Here is a 17777-nt window from a genome sequence, read left to right on the forward strand (position 1 = left end):
GGTCAGGTAGAGAAACAAAAAGCATTCTCATAATGGCCACAACATGATAGAACATGACAGATCTCCAGCACTAAACCCTGGATGTTAATTAGATTTTATTACATTGTTGTTTTCAAGGGCTTGATGCTATGATAAAAAAAAAAAAAAAAAGATTTTTTTTCTGATGTGATACAGTGTGGTGCAGAATGGGCTCCATAAAAGAACACAGAATGTGAAATGGGCTGATATAAAATGTCCCCTAATTGAAACACCTTTTCTGAAAGCAATTTAGGTGTTGCAGAGTAATGCAGAAAGGGTATAATTAGACTGTGGTCTGATGCAATTGGAAGCCTAGCTCAAATATTCCCTTGAAGCATCATAGAATAGAAATTACTATAATCCCTAGAGAACACCATATTGAGAGACCATATACATATCTGAGTTTCAAACATGTAAGAATTAGTAAAGCCTTTGACAGAAAGCTCTCACCTTAGCTTTAAGTGAAATGATTCTAACACAATTATTTTAATCTAAAACTAAAGTGGTTTTGCCCTCAGTTGGGCTGTGCTGGGTTTCCCTGCCCTTATCTCTCTGAGGGCAGTGACAGAGGGACTTTGAGACATTCAGTCAGGGTCAAAATACCACACAGGCCTGTAAAGTAACTTCTGTTCACTCACTCACTTGGAAAAAAAGTGAACTTTAAAAAGATTTTGGTAACTGGTGTGTGCTTGCAATCAGTGCAGGTTTTAAAACTGTATTTTCTCATTAGCATTAATGAGAACAGTGAGGCAAATGAGTTAAGATGTACCTGATTAATCTTCATTTTACAAAAAAGCAGACTGGTGGCCTCCTATTAATTCATTCTTGCCTCAGGGCGGGAAAGCAGAATCAGCACATTCAAATATCCCACCTAAATACCCTCCAAAAATTTTTTGAAGCCCCACTGCAAACCAGATAATTTGCTTAATGCAGGCCTCTGGAAAAAAGAGAAGGGAAGATCTTTTTAAGGGATGCTACACCAACGATTCCACGGGAAAACTGAGGATTATAGTGCTCTGCAGGCAGTTTTTAACACGTTGGCAGTTTAAAACATAGCTGTAGACTTTTGGTTAAGGTTTAGAGACTGTCAGAATACTCAATGTTTGTACTTAGCAGTGTTTAATGCAAGCAGGAATGGTTTATGCTCTCTCAAGGGTGTTCTCACATGACAAAAACTGTATAACATGCATCTTTGTGTGCCTCTTGCTAAGGCAGAAAATGGGAATAGAAATGATGTACCCTCACCAAACAGGCTGGGAGAGGGAAAATAGCAGAGACACTTCAGAAGTGAAGCTAAGCCTCTCAGGGCAGGCTCCTCACTCTTATTTACTCCCACTAACAGCTGCAAAGGATAAATATTGGCAGCCATGAGCTTTCCTGAGGTGTTTGTGTGAGGAAGGTCCATCATAAAGCATGCTCCATCAGGTGTAAATATGAAAAGGAAATAAAATATCGCAGACACGGGGCTGTGAAAGAGAAAAGCAAAGTGTGGGGCTGTGCAGCTGATCTGTGAAATAGGCTTTTCCCCTTCCAGAGCAGTTATTACACCCAGCCCATCAGAGGGAGGGAGAGGGCTAAGGAAGAGATGAAGGATCCGTTTGAAACCTTGATGATCTTTAAATTACCTTTAATTTGCAGAGTGCGGTGGGGTGGAATTGGCAGAGCTGGCAGAGCGCGTCGTACAGGGTCAGCACCCGGGAGTTACTGTACTGCACGCCATCATTAGTGACCTGAACGAGACAAAAATCTTCCTCAGAACTCATCATGCTCCATATGGAGACTGTCTGCTCATTGTGGAGCCATACCACTGCCCCTTGAGCTGGATGTGGGCCAGCAGGATAAATTAAACCACTCGTGAGCGGCTCTGCGAGCTAACAAATTGCTTAATGCTCCAAACTGGAAATTCTTCATTAATAACCAAAAGATCTTTTGGCTCAGCTGGCATTCAGGTTTCTGATTGCTATTAGGTTTTATCCTGAAAGTGTTTTTTTTTTTCTTTTCTGATATCCTCATGGAAGCTTTACTCAAGTACTACAAGGGGGATTTCAAGGAGTTGTGAAACACAATTAACGTTCTTGGCTGGGACTCAGAACCACTTTTTTACTAAAAGCAAATCAGTAAGTAAAATCCTTGGCCTGAAAAAAAAAAAAAAGAAAAGAATGTGGAATGTGTATTATATAGGTCTATTTGAAATGAGAATGAGAACCACTTTTTTACTAATAGCGAATCAGTAAGTAAAATCCTTGGCCTTGAAGTGAAAAAAAAAAAAAAAAGAATGTGTATTATATAGGTTTATTTGAAATTAACCTTATAAAAGATGCAAGGGATGACAATATGAGAGAGAAATGGTCTCATTTCTGTAGGAAGGTACATTACAGCAGTCACCTGTCCCAGCTCATAATGGATAATTCAGGAAGCCTTACACATGCCCTTTTTTATATGAGTACTTGCACAGCACAAAAGAGTTGAGTAAATTTATATTTTAATTTCTCCACAGTAAAAATGAAAAGATACCAGAGAAGTGTGGATAAGAGGAAAGCTTTTGAGAGTGCTTTGTGAGATGTCTTGAGAGGTGTGAACCTTGAAGAGCACCTCAAAACCCTGGGGAAGGCCACGCTGTAGACACTGATAACCAGCAGGAAACCCTTTTGTCAGGTATTTTTCAGGTTTTGTCTTCTCACAGTCAAAATAAAGCTGCTGCTTAGCAAATCTAACAGGGTTTGCTTTGGATTCATCAGGTACCCCTGTGTTTTCTTGCTATTAAAAAAGAATCCCCAGCCCTCCTCCATCTCTCCCAAGACCACAAAGCTGAAACATCCTTGGTCCCTTTGCAGGGCAATTTTACAAGACTGAGGCCATAAAGTTTTGATCACTCAATAAACTCTTCCAGCTCACAGAAAAAAAAAGTTAAATTTAACAAAGATAAACAGAAGTACAGAGATCAAAAAATATTTGGTAAGTTTCGTCAAAAACAGCAATTTTCATGAATTGGTTGAAAGTTCATGGGAGATAATAGAGCAGATTCTCCCATAATGTCTCATGGGATGGTTCTACATTTTAAGCTGAGTGTTTGTGTTTGCAGAAACCACCACAAGGGCAGGAACTGGCAATATTCTTGGATATTCACATTTTCAACTTGTAGAAGTGAAATAACTTCTTTGGACTAATATAAATTGGTCCAAAATTTCAGTAAAATTCATTGATCTAGTAAAATTCATTGGTTTAAGGAAAATATTAGATTATTGACATATTAGATTATAGTGTGTTGTACTATAGGTAAAAGTGCTTTTAAAAGAAATAAAGGATTTCTCCTGCAGTTTGAGAAAAAACTGAAACCCCGCTGTAGACCTGCTCTTCACTGAAGGACTCTGGCAGCAAGATTTCCATTAAGAATTTCTTATCCCTAATGCAATTTAAGCTTAATTGAAATTCATTATTTTACTGGAGTGTCCAGTGTTGTCTCAATACCCGTGTACTAATAATGGGTGAAAAAATGGCTAGACAGGGAAAAAAATAAAAAGCTGCAAAATTGCACTAATTGTTCTGTCTGAAGTGAGTGTTGTGAGTGAGATGTAACTCCTGTAATTAGATTATTTTTTAATCTGTTTTGGTTTTTTTTTTTTCCTACATTCTATTATAAACATCTATTTTGGTCTCTTTTCAGAATCGGGCTGGTTTATAGCTATTTTAATTGCTTTTTCATTAGTCATCTTAGTGATGTGGAACAAACACTTTGATGAGAACTGAGCTGAGCAAACCTTTAATTTGTTTGGACCTTAAGAGGCAAAAACCAACTTAGAGCTGGGCCTTGTTTGCTTGGGCATGGGTATCATCTGGAAAGAAGGAGCTGCTTCTGCAGAAATGCAAAGGATGCTCATGAACTCTGTTGCTTCTGCCTCAGGTTTTTCACCCATCATGAAATGATCTTGGCTATTGGCAGCACTCTACATAGACTTTGTTAGAAAGTTTCTAAAAAAAAAAAAATTGAAAGGTGTAAAACTGTGCTGAGTTCAAATTCAGTTTTTGCCTCACTGAATTTTTTGTGATTTTTTTTTTCCCATTCTAGACAAATACAGCAACAACAACTTAATGAAAAGGATGAGAGCTGCTTCCCAAATTAGATAAGTGCTGCCAAGCTCTTTCACCTCTTCACCCAGGCATCTGCCTGGACAGTTCGAGTCATCTGCTGCCCAAGCATGGGTTTGTATTTTGATATCTCAATTAATTATGCCAAACACTCTGGTGTAGCCACATGTACTTTCTTATCTGCGTTCAGCAGCATGTCATGGGAACAATGGGCAAAATCTGAAACACGACTACAACAGGAGATTAAATGAAAGAGCACTGAGAAGAGCTCCTGCTCCCCCAATGCTGGTAGTGAAAAAAGCTGTAGTGAAATTTTTCTGATTCCTTTGAAATTTCATTTGGGAAGGGGGAAAGATTCTGAAAATATTGAACAGTGACATTTCCAGAAAGAATTGTGTTGACTTTTGGTTCTGAAAAATCCTTTAGCTATGTTTTGAAAAGTAGATACATAGATACATAACCCAGATCATCAATAAGTCTTATGAGCTGCAATAAGTCTTTAGAGGAATTTTCTGGAACACGAATTTTTGAACACCTGTGGAATTAATTGAAAGTAATTTTTTATCTTGAGGAGCTCCATGATTTCATTCTTTGTGCTGCCATGTAAGGCCAGCTGCCTTTGAAACTGAGCACTAGGCTCTGCCTTCCCAATTTGTTCATTTAAAGATCCACAGGAGTTCCAGACTCACGTGCAGACTGAGATGATTTAATTGAGCATTCGCGGTGTAGCCGTCAGCCTGGTTCCTCTGCAGGGTTTGAAGGAGAGGGAAAGGGCAGAAAGCTTGCAGGTGCAGAGCTTTTCTGGAGCTTTAGTGCATGGAAAGAGTTTTTGTAGCTGTTTTTGAGGGGAAAGAATGAGAAAAATTGTACAGACCTCCTCAGGGCTGAAAGGAAGCACTCAAACACAATCAGAATTGTAATAGACCTGTGCTGTGAGGACGATGTCCTGGAACACTGGAGAAACCTTCCTGTGCCCATACCAGGATTTTCTCTCTCCTCTTGGGCCAGGAACACCCAGGGTGTCTCCCTCTCAGATCCTTCCACCATTAGGCAGCATTTTATCTCACAGCTGGCAGAGTTCAATACCTTTTTGGAGCAGTTTTGAGCAGAGCACCTTCCCTCCTGGTTCAGCCCTGGTGTGTGACACAAGGGAGGTCCAGGGTCCACCCCAGCAGCAAACAGGCTCTGCACCCACAGGGTTTTACCCTAATGTCCTTAACTCCCAAATCTTTAACTTTTAAAAATAAATGGCTGACTAGAAGATGTGCCCTGCCAAACATCCTTCTGTTTCCCCCAGGCCACACGGCAGCACATGTCCCCAGCTGGGTGCAGGCAGCTGCAGGGTGCAGGACAGGCAGGGGTGAGGGGAGTGTTTTACGTGTTTCATTTGGCATTCTGCAATTTTCAGGGCACATCTGCAGTCTCCCTACAATGGCAATATATTCTTCTCAGCTTCAGAGCCTTTAAAAAAAAAATCTCATTTTTGTAAAAAACAACTGATCTGCAGAAAAAAAAACCCCATCCAGGCCTAGAGGGAGACCAAGGGCAGCAGGCACGCAGGGTCGGGAAGGCAGTGGTTTCCTGGGGATATTTAGAAAAATAGGTACCATTTTGTGAAAAAAAGAGGCTAAATCTGCAGCAGAAAACCCAGAAGAAGCAGATAATGCACATGCTTCTTCCTTCAGCCATTCAGACCATGACTGTGACCGTGACATCCCAGCTCAATCCTGCCCAGGAGCCAGCCCGGGCACGCACCGCTCACGCACCCAGGGAGTCAAAGCTCTCTGACACTTGCAGTCTAATCAGGAGTTTGAGCTGGGGTTTTCAGAAATGGAATACTAATGATTAACAATTGATTAGCACAACTGCATCAATTTCAGGTGATTACCTCTAGAAGTGGTTGTAATTTGCCCTTTTGGATTGGCTACAGAGACACCTGGGTTTAGCTCATTGTTTTGGTTGGCGAGGTGTTTTTTCTTTTCCTCTACATGACATTAGTGTGAGTATTTCTACAGGCATTTTCATTTCTGAAAGGAAGAAAGCTGTGCTTTGCATTTTAATTTACCATGACAACTGATTTTCTCTTTCTAAAGCGTTTCTTAGAAACATAATAAAATTCCTACTTTCACTTGCCATCTTGCGAACGGCTCGTCACCAGCCACGAAGTGCACAGCCTCTGTGATGTTCAGGAGTGGGATCTGGCAGTCCACAGCCTCAGAGCTCAGGAAATCTGCTTTTGTGCTTTCTTCTTCTCTTGACAGCCATTCGCCATTGAGATGCTACAGGAAAGCAGAGGGAGAGTGCAGAAAATGAAGGCTCATAAAGAGATTCCAGTTGTCAGTGTATGCTTATATTTATAATCAATAATATCAGGCATTCCACGGTGGTTTATTTAAAAGGAAACATGCTGTTACTATAGCTACAGTAAAGGGGAAGCCATGCTTAGCTAGGCATGCAGGTGGTCTATTGATTTAGGAAGTGTTGTGGTCTGCATTTGGGATGAGCAGCCAGGATGAGATGGGCTGATGTAATGGAGTAACTTTGTGTTTCCTGCTGGAGCTCAGCAGCCGGCTCGTGGCTCCTTGAAGGTGATGTCAGCTGCTCCCCCGGATCAGCTGCACAAAACATCCCAACTCCAGCCCATGGAGCCCTAAGGGGGCACAGCAAATCTCAGCTGTGCCTCGTGAGCATGCCAGCACCGACTGGGATTCAGGCTGAGTGTCTGTTCTGAGGTGGATTTATGAGTTTAATCAAACATTTCATAACTGAGGATGCTGATCCATCAAATCACTCAGTTGCAGCATTGCCTGTATATAGCTGTTTATGATAAAATTACAGTGCTTGCATAAGAGATGGATTTGATGCTCATCAAAACCTCTGATTTGGTGGTGAAGTATGACTAAGAAAATTCAAATAGAAGCCTCTGTAACTGTGGTGAGGAAACCCTATATTGAACCACAAAACTTAACATTTAAATGTGTTTAGGAAAACAACCAAGTGTAGTGATTCCAGATGTACAAAATGAGAAATAATATTGTGATTTCAGGCTTCAGTGGACTACAGAGCAGCTGAACCAAAGAGGAGTCAAAGAAAACTCCACAGAGATTATGAGCAAGAACTCCTAGCTGTGCATTTCCAGGGAACCAGTCCTGGAAAGGTCTGAACCTCTTCAGCTCCCCTCACTTGTAGCAAACACATTGGCAGTGGGCTTGGAAGGTACTTGTAACCTGCTGAAGCAGTGAGGGAAGATAGCACAGATCAGAGTAAAACATTTCTATATAAACATGTCAGTGTTTGACTGTATCATCCATATTTCATATTTTAGGAGCCAACAGGAGGCAGCTTACAATTAGCCTGGTGACCTGGCAGTGCAGGCTGGGAGACTCTCTGAAGCCGAGGCCAAACACCCGGATCCTGCTGCACTCCGAGGCGCGCACATCGCAGAGACCCCCGTTCTCCAGGGCTGTGATTTCCAAAGCTGGCTCTGCAGGGTGAGATGGATACAGAGCTTCAGAGGGCAGCACTTACACTCTGTTCTGCTCTGCTGCAGCAGAGATTTTGTTGTAGTTGTTCCTGGTTGTTGCAGTTTAATACTTTTCCTTAAGGAAGTCTTGTCTCCCTGTGGATTTCTCTTGAACACAAAAACAGCAGTTGTCAGAAGGGGAAGCAGCAAACCTCCATTAAATATTGTCCTGTGCACCCAGTGCTGCAAGATGTATTAGAGAGTGTCAGGGCTCCTGAATCAATTCTCTGAAGCTGTGGCTTTGAGTTAAAAGGTCTCCAGGGCTAAAACTTTTGTCGACCTAAGTATCCATTGGCAATACATCCCTGACCCAGGTAAGAGAGGCAACACATCCCTGACCCAGGCAACAGGATGGGAGCACAGCTGAGAGGACAAACCCTCATCCCATAGCATAGAGAAATATGGGAACAAGAGATAACCATGCCACCAGGATCCCTGGAGTGTTAAAAAGCAGGGAAAAAGCCAGCCTGACGTTTTTGGCTTTTTGTTTGTTTTTCCCCTAAAGTTTTGGCAGCAGTAAAAGGATCCTTAAAGTAAAGCTTTCTTACGAAGGTTAAATCATTAATAGTAGCACTCAGCTCTGCACTGTGTCAGCACAAGGGTCATGCACCAGCTAAGTTTCACTTAAATGCTACATTAAAGCCTTAAGTAGAGCTTAAGTGAAGTACAGCCTGTGCTGGCCCCCTTACAAGGCTGACTTCCACCCATTACTGTTTTTAAAATGTTTTATGGCTCTCAGGTAAAGTTTCATTTGGGTTCATTTGTACTTTGGGTATTCATCTTTTAAAATTGCTCATTGCTTTCAAATTGGGGTTATTTCGACAGAGGAAAAATGCAAGTCCATTGGATGTCAGAATTCACATCCTGAATTAAGAAAAATTATAATTTGGTAGATATTTGCACCAGCTCTTGGATAGCACAAGACTCCAATGGCTCCAATGATAGCATCTGATGTATAGCAGATGCTATCACTGCTGTACATCAATGATAGCAGTCAGTTGAGATCATGGCTGAATATTTTCATTTATGCCATTTGTAGATCCAGTGGTCAGGAGAAGCCACAATGATGACAAGTAACACAAAGCAGAACACTTTCTTCTTGTCTCCTGAACAACATTTAATAGCAGGGGCATGACCAGGAGCCCTGGGAGGGATGTTGTTCACCAGCAGAGTGGAGTCCCAGTTGTTATTCCTGCTTGGTTCCTCTTCCCTGCCCCATCCCCACTGCTCTGGCAAAGCAATATTGCCCATCAGTTTTCTCTGAGCTGTAGCTTGGCTAAAACAGAAGCTCTCCATCACCTAATATTTTAATGGTACCTTAGTTCAGCTCTGATTTGAGGGGCAAAATGCCCTGAGTGGAGCTGATAACCTTTCCCAGCACCTTGCTGTTCCTTAAGGGCTCTGCTATTTAGGCTGTCATTAGGAAAAATGCTGTTTAAACACTGCCATCCCACCAGATTGCAGCCTGTAACAACAGAGCCACATGACTTGTGTTTTTCCAGATGAAAAAAAGGAAGGAAAGCAACATAAACATGAAAAAAAAAAAAAAAGAAAATACTTTTTTCCCTGCACTTCTGAAGTGCTTTTAGCTTTTCTTTCATTTGTTAAAAAAATTGATTGTATTGCAGCAGTATTACCAACACTGCTGGACACTTTGCAATATTTACAAGAAGAGAAATCGTTTACAGCTTATCAGCTTTCATCAGTTACTGGTGGATTCCTGTAATGTACAAAACTATTAGTCAGATGTGGTGACTGGTTTTGATAAATTGCCTTCTTCTGTGGTTAGTGCATAAAAATTAAAAAATAAAAATGCTTCATTATGTTTTTCATGAGATTTTAATAGTTAGCCCCACTAGTACTGAGGCAGCTTGCATTGCATTAATGTTTTCATTATCACTGCAGATTTTCAGGCTTCTGTGGGTGAAGCAGAATCTCAGAGCCTGGGAAGGAGTGGGGCACAGGAATGTGCTCCTGCAGCCCTTCCTGCTCCACAAAAGCACTCTCAGTGCCCAGTGCCTTACAGTATCAGCTCAGCATTTTGAATTTATTTCTCTCAAACCATTCTGTACACACTTGTCAGGGTTGAAGCCCATCCAGGAACTGAGTATCACACAGGCACTTCTCACTGCTCCTCTTGGCAGGATCAGGGAGACAATCACAAGGGAGAGAGTGAGAAAATGTGTGAGTTGACTTAAGGGCAGTTTAATGGGAGAAAAAAAGGAAGAAAATACAGTAATGATAATGATAAAATATTTAGAATATATGCACAATGCAGTTGCTCACCACTTGCCAAGAGATGCTCAGGTACTGGCTGGGATGCTTGCCCAGCTTTTCTCCCCGATTATGTACTGAGAGTGATGCCATATGGAATGGGATATCCCTGTGGCCATTTGGGGTCAGCTGTCCTGTTGGTGCCCCCTCCCAGCTCTCTGAGCATCCCCAGACTCCTCATTGGCAGGGCATGAGAACCTGGAAAGTCCTTTCCTTAATGCAAACACTACTTGGCAACATCAGTGTCTTACCCACTTGAAATCTGATGGAAAATAAAAGTAATTACAATGTCTCTTTCTTAAAGAAATAGATACTAGAGTTTGGCTTTTAGACTTTAGTTGAAGCAGTACATAAATATTGATAAGGGTTTTTATTTTTATATTTTTTATTTCTTTTTAAATGTCACATGTAATGGGTGTGGGGATTTTAGGCATTTGGTTTTAATGAGGGTTTCTGTTTTTCTTCCTCTCTGCCTTCTAGTGTTGTTGCATTTTAGCCAGTTTCAACCAAAAAAAGGAGAGCAAATCTCCAATTCCACTGGCTTTGGAAAAGTCTCCTGGCAGTTGGCAGCTGGGCACTCAAACATCCAGACCCTGTTCTTGCTGGGTACAGGGATCAAGGTGTGGTTCATGGAGGGGGAGCTGGAAGTCCAGAGAGGTGCTGACATCAGAAGGAAATATTGGAGAGCCTAAGAACCTCAGCAAAAGGGCTGCAAGTAGATCAGCTAAAGTCTGGAGGGAAGAAGGACAGGAGAAATAAAAAGAGCTGGGAAACATCACAAAGGTGAGAGTGAGGGCAAAAGTGCAAATATGCAGAGAAAACTGAGGTTGTGGAGACCTGGGATGGGTGTCTGATGTCTGTAGAGGGGCAAGTTAGAGAGGAGAGAAATCTGTAGGTAATCAGGCAGTTCTTGGAAGGTGCTTGTAAAAAGTACAATATATTTGAGCATTAATAATTTATGTTTAGGGAGTGTGAATGTCAAAATACAACGAAATCCAGTGCAGAACATCCTCCTTCTTTTCCTGTATGGTCTATAGGCCAAAAATGTGCTTTGACTTTTACTAGTAGATTAAAAACTGAAGCTCAGGGTGGCACCCTGGGGCTCAGATGTGTGACAGGGTAGCAGTTATGGAGAAGGATTTGAGGAGCTGTGTGTTAAAATCCATCCTGGCTCAGACATGGGCCTCCCACTGCATTTCCAGTACCCAGTCTGTACCCACAGCAAGTAAATGCAAAAAAAATATGCATCTGTCACCTGGCAGAACATTGCATAGGGACAGTGTGAACAGCAGGAAATGTTGGGGAAAAAAAGTAAAAAAAATCTTGTGTTTTAATGAAACTGTCTTGAGATAAATTGGAGAGAAGGGTCTGGATTTGAAGGTGGAAATCTCAGAGGCCTCCAGACAGAATAAAGGATCTTTCCTCTTTGGTTTGCAATGCTTGCCCTCAAGGCACACCTCCCCTGCCTTCCCTTCCTTCTCCTCCCATCTCCAGTAGGAATTTCCAGGAAAGAACAGTAAATTCAGAGTTGCTGACGGTGCAGTTTCATTCTGTAATCATTTACATGAATCAAACCTGACAAGGAGCACAGGCTAAATAATAGACTGAAACCCCTACCCCCCCCCCCCCCATAAATATACAGTTGGTTTTACAGGTATTTTTTGCAGTGTGTTATGTAAATAATAGGCACAGATTTAGAAGTAAAATGAAGACAGTTGACACAAAATCAAGAATATTGCAAAACTACACTTATGGAAGTATAACTGACATGTAGAAATGGTTCATGTTGGATTCACTATTTGATTAGAAAAGTATCCCAGCACAAATAAACTTTCTTCTGCAATGTTTGAAAACTACACATGAGGCTTTGGGCTGGAGCAGCAGACCTGAAATTGAAACCAGCAGGAATTTTGTTTGAATAAAGAAAAGGAAAGGAATGGCCTTGCTTTTCTTAAAGGGGATGATAAATAAGCAATCTAAGCCATGAAAAGCAAATCAAGAACCAGAGCATAAGTGCTGGGTTGGGTTAAATCTTTGCTGAAGTGAGAAAGTAAATGGCCCACAATGCCCAGGTGCCCCTTCCTTGGAATCAGGCAGCTGATTGAACAATTTTCCATGCCAGAGCTTGCTGGTGTGAATGTGGACCTCCAGCTACCATAGGTATCCATAGGTATGAGGGCTCTGTATCAGAGCAAACTGATGCCCAATTATCTCTGCAGTTTGGACAGAGCAAGTCCGAGTCTGCCTCCATCCAAATGTTTGCACAAACCTTGTATTTCTTTTGTATATAATGTTATTTTGGTAATCATAGACACAATCATTGAATGCATTATCCTGGGACTTGTGCTATCCATGACTCAAAGTTCATTTGATAGTCCTCCCTAAGAAAAAACTACCAGCAGCCACATGCTCTTTGCCAGAATTCTTGCACATCAGTGACCTCCCTGCTTTCTGTAGGAAAACTGTGTTTTTCCTGCTTCCAAAGACAGGTCTCAGAGGACCAGAGCAGCTGAAGGAGCTGGGGGTGTCTATTCTGGAGAAAAGGAGGCCCATGGGGACCATCCCTCTATGACTCCCAGAAAGGAGGCTGTGGCAAGATGTGGGTTGGTCTCTTCTCCCAGCTAGGAAGTGACAGGACAAGAGAAAATGGACTCAAATTGCAGCAGGGGAGGTTTAGATGGGATACTATGGATAGTTTCCACATGAAAGGGTGGTCAGCACTGGAATGGGCTTCCCAGGGAACTGGCAGAGTCACCATCCCTGGGATATTTAAAAGCTGTGTAGGTGTGGCACTTGGGGACATGGTTTAGTGCTGGGCTTGGTATTGCTGGATTAACAGCTGGACTCACAGACCTCAGGGATTTTTCCCAACCTAAACAACTCTGTTTCCACAGTACCAAACTCTAGATCTGTGACCTTTTGCTGGCATGGAGTGAATCTGGTTTTCTGCTTTGAGGGTCCCTGGTATCCAGTATGGATTGCAGAAATGAGCCCTGAGAGAGAGTAGAGAAAAAACATTTTGCAAGAGCTCCCTGCATGTGAGAAATGGCCTGGCTCAATTTCACACTGAAAGCATCCATGTGCTGCAACAATATGGTAGATTATTTTTTGCTTTAGAAAACTCACTGTGACATTTTAGGTTTATTTAATCCTTCTATTTTTAAAAGGCTTGTTAGCAATGTACTTCAGCAATAGAAAAGAAGAGGATTGTGCTGTTGACTACAGACTATTTCTTCTTTTCCAGATGGCCTGGAGAGGTGACCTCAGGTAAAGTTCTGGTTGTGCATTCATGGTGCTCACTGGCACACCAAAGCAGGTCTCAGTTTTTGTCCCTCAATGGCACTTTGGGGAAGAATCCTTGGCAGCATCTTGAGGCTTCCTAAGAGTGAGTGCAGTGATGCCACAAAAAGGATTTGGGTCATTGTGGTGTGATCTTGGTCCTTATGTCCACTCTAGTGCCCAATTAGATGGTTTTAGTAATTTTCCCATGTTTAAAGTTACCGAATTAGATTAAATCTGGTAATTACACTCAGGTTTTGTTCACAATTGGTTGGATGTTCTGTATCTGGTGGATTGTGAGCTCTTTACACAACATAAGATATTATGTAAAGGCCTTAAAGGTTTGCTCTGAATTTTTGGTTTTGGTCAACTTAAATCAGACCTTTGAATGGTTTCCAAGTTTTAATTCTAGTTTATAAACTGTTGTGAATGTGTTGTTTATCTTGTATGTGCATTGTGAGTATTTGGAGAAGGAGGTTGCTTTGTCATGGCTTTTTGGGTTTTTTTTTTGGATTTAACAAGATTCAAGGTTGAAATTTCCTGTGGTACCTGATGTAAAGAAGTTATAGGTATGCTTCTGGCATGTCTGGCTTTGGTCAGTTTGAATGAGACCTATAATTTTTTAAACTTTTGTAGAAATTTAACCCTATCTTCCTTGGAAAATAGTTTTGTTTAGCTACATGTTTTTTTGGACTGTTTTCACTGTTTTCATTTTGCATTAAAGCAAATAAACTAATCTGCAGAAAAGACTGATCTCTCTAGCCTGGTTTGCAGGGAATAGTATGGATCACTGAGCATGCAACCTTCCATGTCCCTTATCACCAAGATTTGATATCCTTTTAAAATTCATTTTCTATTGACTTTATAACTATAAAGCTAATAGTCCTCTTCCTGCTCAGCCAGGTCTGTGCCTCAAATGGAAAGAACTGGGAGTTAAAACAGTAGATTAAAGCTGGTATTGATGTTTGCCTCTTCTGATGCTTGTTTATTGCATCTGTACCAGCAAAAACTAAAGTAAAACTGCTATGAAAAGAAGAAAGGCTTCAAAACTAGCAAGAAGTCCCCAGTCCCTGAGAATTGCCCACAAAGATGTTTGATGTGACAGAGAAAAATGTTTCTCTGAGCAAAGTATGTGGGTGTCAGTGAGGATGCATCTGTGGTAGTTAAAGTTTGTGCTTTTCTTCTCTTTTGATTCTAAACTGTTTTTCTTTTGTAAATTTTGTAGTTCTTGCTAAAACTTTTGTGGTTGGAGGTGTTCATTCCTCTAAAAGAACAAGAGTGCTATTTTCAAAAGGTGACAAGTCCTAGGCTCAAAAATTGGTGTTTTGACAAGTAATCTCAAAGCTTAATATTTGATCATTATACCTTTTAAAATTATGTCTGCTAATACCGGCTCTGTTTTTTGCTGAGAAGAATGTATTTGTTTAAATTTTTATGGCCCAGACCTGAAGACATCATAGAATGATTTTCTTCAAATAGGATGCTCCAAGTCCTGAACACTTCCAGGGGTGGGAGATCCACAACTTTTCTGGGCATCCTGTGCCAGGGCCTCAATGAAGATGAGGACCACTCCTCTGCAGATGGCTGGGAGAAGGAAAGTGCATTTTGCAAACAAACATTTAAAAGATATTTTCCCCAGTTTTCTTTCAGTACTAAATCATAAATTGCTTTAACTAGGAAAAAGCTGACTAACTGAACACAATGTAATCTTAAATTGCATAATATGTATCTTCATACTTATTCTTTATCTACTTTCCAATATTGGTAAGCTGAGGGGAAAAATTCACAGTAAGTGGAGATAACAGGTCTCAAAAGAAAAGTTTTCATTTTCAAGCTTTATAGAACCTCTTTTATGGAGTATTGATATCTTAGTGAGTCTTCTTTAATGTCAGCTTAAAGGAAATAAGAATATATCTTTAATATCTTTGAGCCCAGTGTAAAGAACACAGTCCCAGTGGGAGGGGAGCTGTGTATTAAAATGTGGTTTATGCTGAAATGGTACACAGGGATCTGCTTGAAATATTCTCTGCCTTACAGGATTCACTACTGAAGAAAAATGTATTTGATAGAAACTGATGCCCCAGCTTCTAAACTTTAGTCCAAGAACACAGCCTCACACCCATCAGCTGCTGGGTGAACCTTTAAACAGGAGAGGGAATGGGCAGGCTGCAGGCAGTGGAGAGCTTCAAACCTCCCTCAGCTGGATAGACAGGAAAATTCAACATTGTGGAGTGCAAAAGTCAACAATTAGTGTGTGAAAAAGGGAAAAAGAAAAGAACACTTGTGAAAAAAGAGACCTGATTTTTGTCTTGATAGTGTAACTTCATCAATGTGACAGGAACTGTGATTTTGTTAATACTGTGCTCACCAAAGTCAATGGGATTGTTATAATGAAGAGTAGAATTAAGCCCAATGACTTATTATTTGAAAAGAAAAAGGGCCTTTTCAGGGATAATGCAATTTAACACTTTTTTATAGCAATGGTAGTTTGGTGAGAAAAGTTTAAAACAGTAAGAATGGTTTTTGCTGTTCTCACGCGCACATTTGACTCTTCTTATGAAATCCAATTTTGAAAAATCAATGGAATTGCTAAAGTGTACTGCATCCTCTCTGCCATAGAACATGTTTTGCCATATTAGCAAAAAGCCTGGTTGTTTTTTCTTTGTTTACAAGCCCAAGTGATTTGAAAAAAAAAAAAAATGATCAGTTCCAGTGGAAAGGGTCACAGTTTCTGGTAACTGTTTCTGGGGCCCTTGTGTTGCTATTAAATGGAATTCTCCCTTGAAGGCCTGGTCACCACAGGCTGGTCCCAGCCACAGGGAACACCAGCCTTACACACAGTGAGCAATATTTTTCATTGTAGATATCTTGGGGATTTAAGAAATGGATTATATTTCCTTTGAAAAGTCTAAGATGCATTTTTTACTCTGCATAATATTTTAATTTATTTACTTTAATTTATGCGAGGACAGCATCTATTGTGCCAACACACCCTGATGGCTCCCTCTGCATCTTATCAGCAAAACACATATTGAAAATACCAGAAAGTATTAATTTACTTGACTTCCTAACAGCCCTCAAATAATCATTATGATCTGGAATTTTAAGATCATTGAATTGATTCAAGTGGGAGGAAAGTATTTACTTCAGCCATTATGCTCCCATACATATGCTCCAATCTCCAAAACAGATTGGAGTTTGATGTAGACAACTGAAATACTCTGTCCACTTTCACCTGGGGATCCTGAAAAAAAATTATTTTCTTTCAATGTCTTCCTCGTGCTTTGTCTTTGAAAATGAGAACTAAGTTTAAAATTAGATCACAATTACATAAATGGTGAGATTTCTATAATATGTACCTGACCTTACATTCCTGGTCTGATCAAAACTCTGAGCTTATTCTTCCAAGGCAGGAGAGGCATTATCCATTGGAAGACCCAGCCTGAGGAACTGCAATAGCTGACCTCATACTTTTGCTCATTATAAATAAATTTTTAAAAATATTGCGCGCTTTAATTCATATTATTTAATTACAGCACATGAACAGGACCCAAAGCAGACTGCTGAATTCAGAAAGGTCTGTGTAACCACTCTAAAAATAACAGGGTGTAGCAGATGGGTCTGGGGGACCTGTGTGGTTGTGGTTCACAGCTCTGAAAATGAAGTTGGGTTCACAGCCCCTCTTAATATCACCACTGAAACGCACTGATATGAAAATGGGATCTCTGTAAGTGTGGAAGGTGAACATTCCCTTCTCACCTTCTCACCATCATTTTTTGCTGGCTTTGATTTCTTTGCTGGTTAATTTTTTTTCGCCCCAGAACTTTCCACATCGAAATTTAAACTTCAAGTGTCATTACTTCACTGAAACTAATTTGTCGTTATTACTCCTCATTACCTTTTATCTTGTAATTGCTCTTTAGAGCTTCATACAATCTGCATATTACATTACTCTATGTGTGCTTTACCAGTCCTGATATTTTTTAATAAGCAACATGGTCAATATATACAAATGGTAAGCACCAACCCGATTTGCTATCTGCTGTAATTGGATTCTGCCTTTAATTACAGGTGGTAATGACATTTTAAGCACCTTATACAGGTGTTGGGGGGAGGGTGGGGGTTATGAAATGTTAAGCAACATTAAGAAATTCTAAGCTTCTGGAGTGCTGCCAAGTTTCAGAGGTGCCTTTCAACTCCAAATAGCGATTTTCATGTGAGGATAATTATAGCTCTGGCCACCTGGACTGCTCCTGTTGGAGTCAGGCAGAGCAGAGGAGTGAACTTGTCTGCAAGCCACACTTCACATCTTCTCTATTTATTTCTGTTTTCATTTAAAATCACTCCAAATATATCATGGCCTGTATTTTGATTCCTAAAAATACTGCAGGACCATCATTTTGGGTGTGTTTGCTGGCCAAAACCAGTGGCAGAATATATTGTTCTGTATTGGCAGCGTAGCTGAGGTTGGGTGACCTTGGAAAATATATTTGAATTATGTTGATAACCTCCTTGATCTTGGGGGAGTTTTAATTCACATCTATAATTCCAGCCTGAGAAAATTAGACAGAGATTTGTTTTGGAACTGATGGGAAAA

At 40.7% G+C, this 17777-nt stretch overlaps 1 protein-coding gene across 1 annotated transcript in view; it reads right to left on the reverse strand.

Annotated features, from left to right (window-relative positions):
* LOC136558957 (von Willebrand factor D and EGF domain-containing protein-like) overlaps window positions 1–17777 on the reverse strand; it is a 170991-nt gene that overhangs the window by 66033 nt on the left and 87181 nt on the right. The window contains exons 12-14 of the mRNA XM_066553782.1: window positions 7452–7588; window positions 6228–6383; window positions 1644–1748 (exon numbers count right to left, since the gene is read on the reverse strand). Of these exons, the coding sequence (XP_066409879.1) occupies window positions 1644–1748; window positions 6228–6383; window positions 7452–7588 (398 nt within the window). The remainder of the gene's footprint in view (window positions 1–1643; window positions 1749–6227; window positions 6384–7451; window positions 7589–17777) is intronic.

Source organism: Molothrus aeneus, chromosome 7 (genome assembly GCF_037042795.1).
Source record: "Molothrus aeneus isolate 106 chromosome 7, BPBGC_Maene_1.0, whole genome shotgun sequence".
Classification (NCBI taxonomy): domain Eukaryota; kingdom Metazoa; phylum Chordata; class Aves; order Passeriformes; family Icteridae; genus Molothrus; species Molothrus aeneus.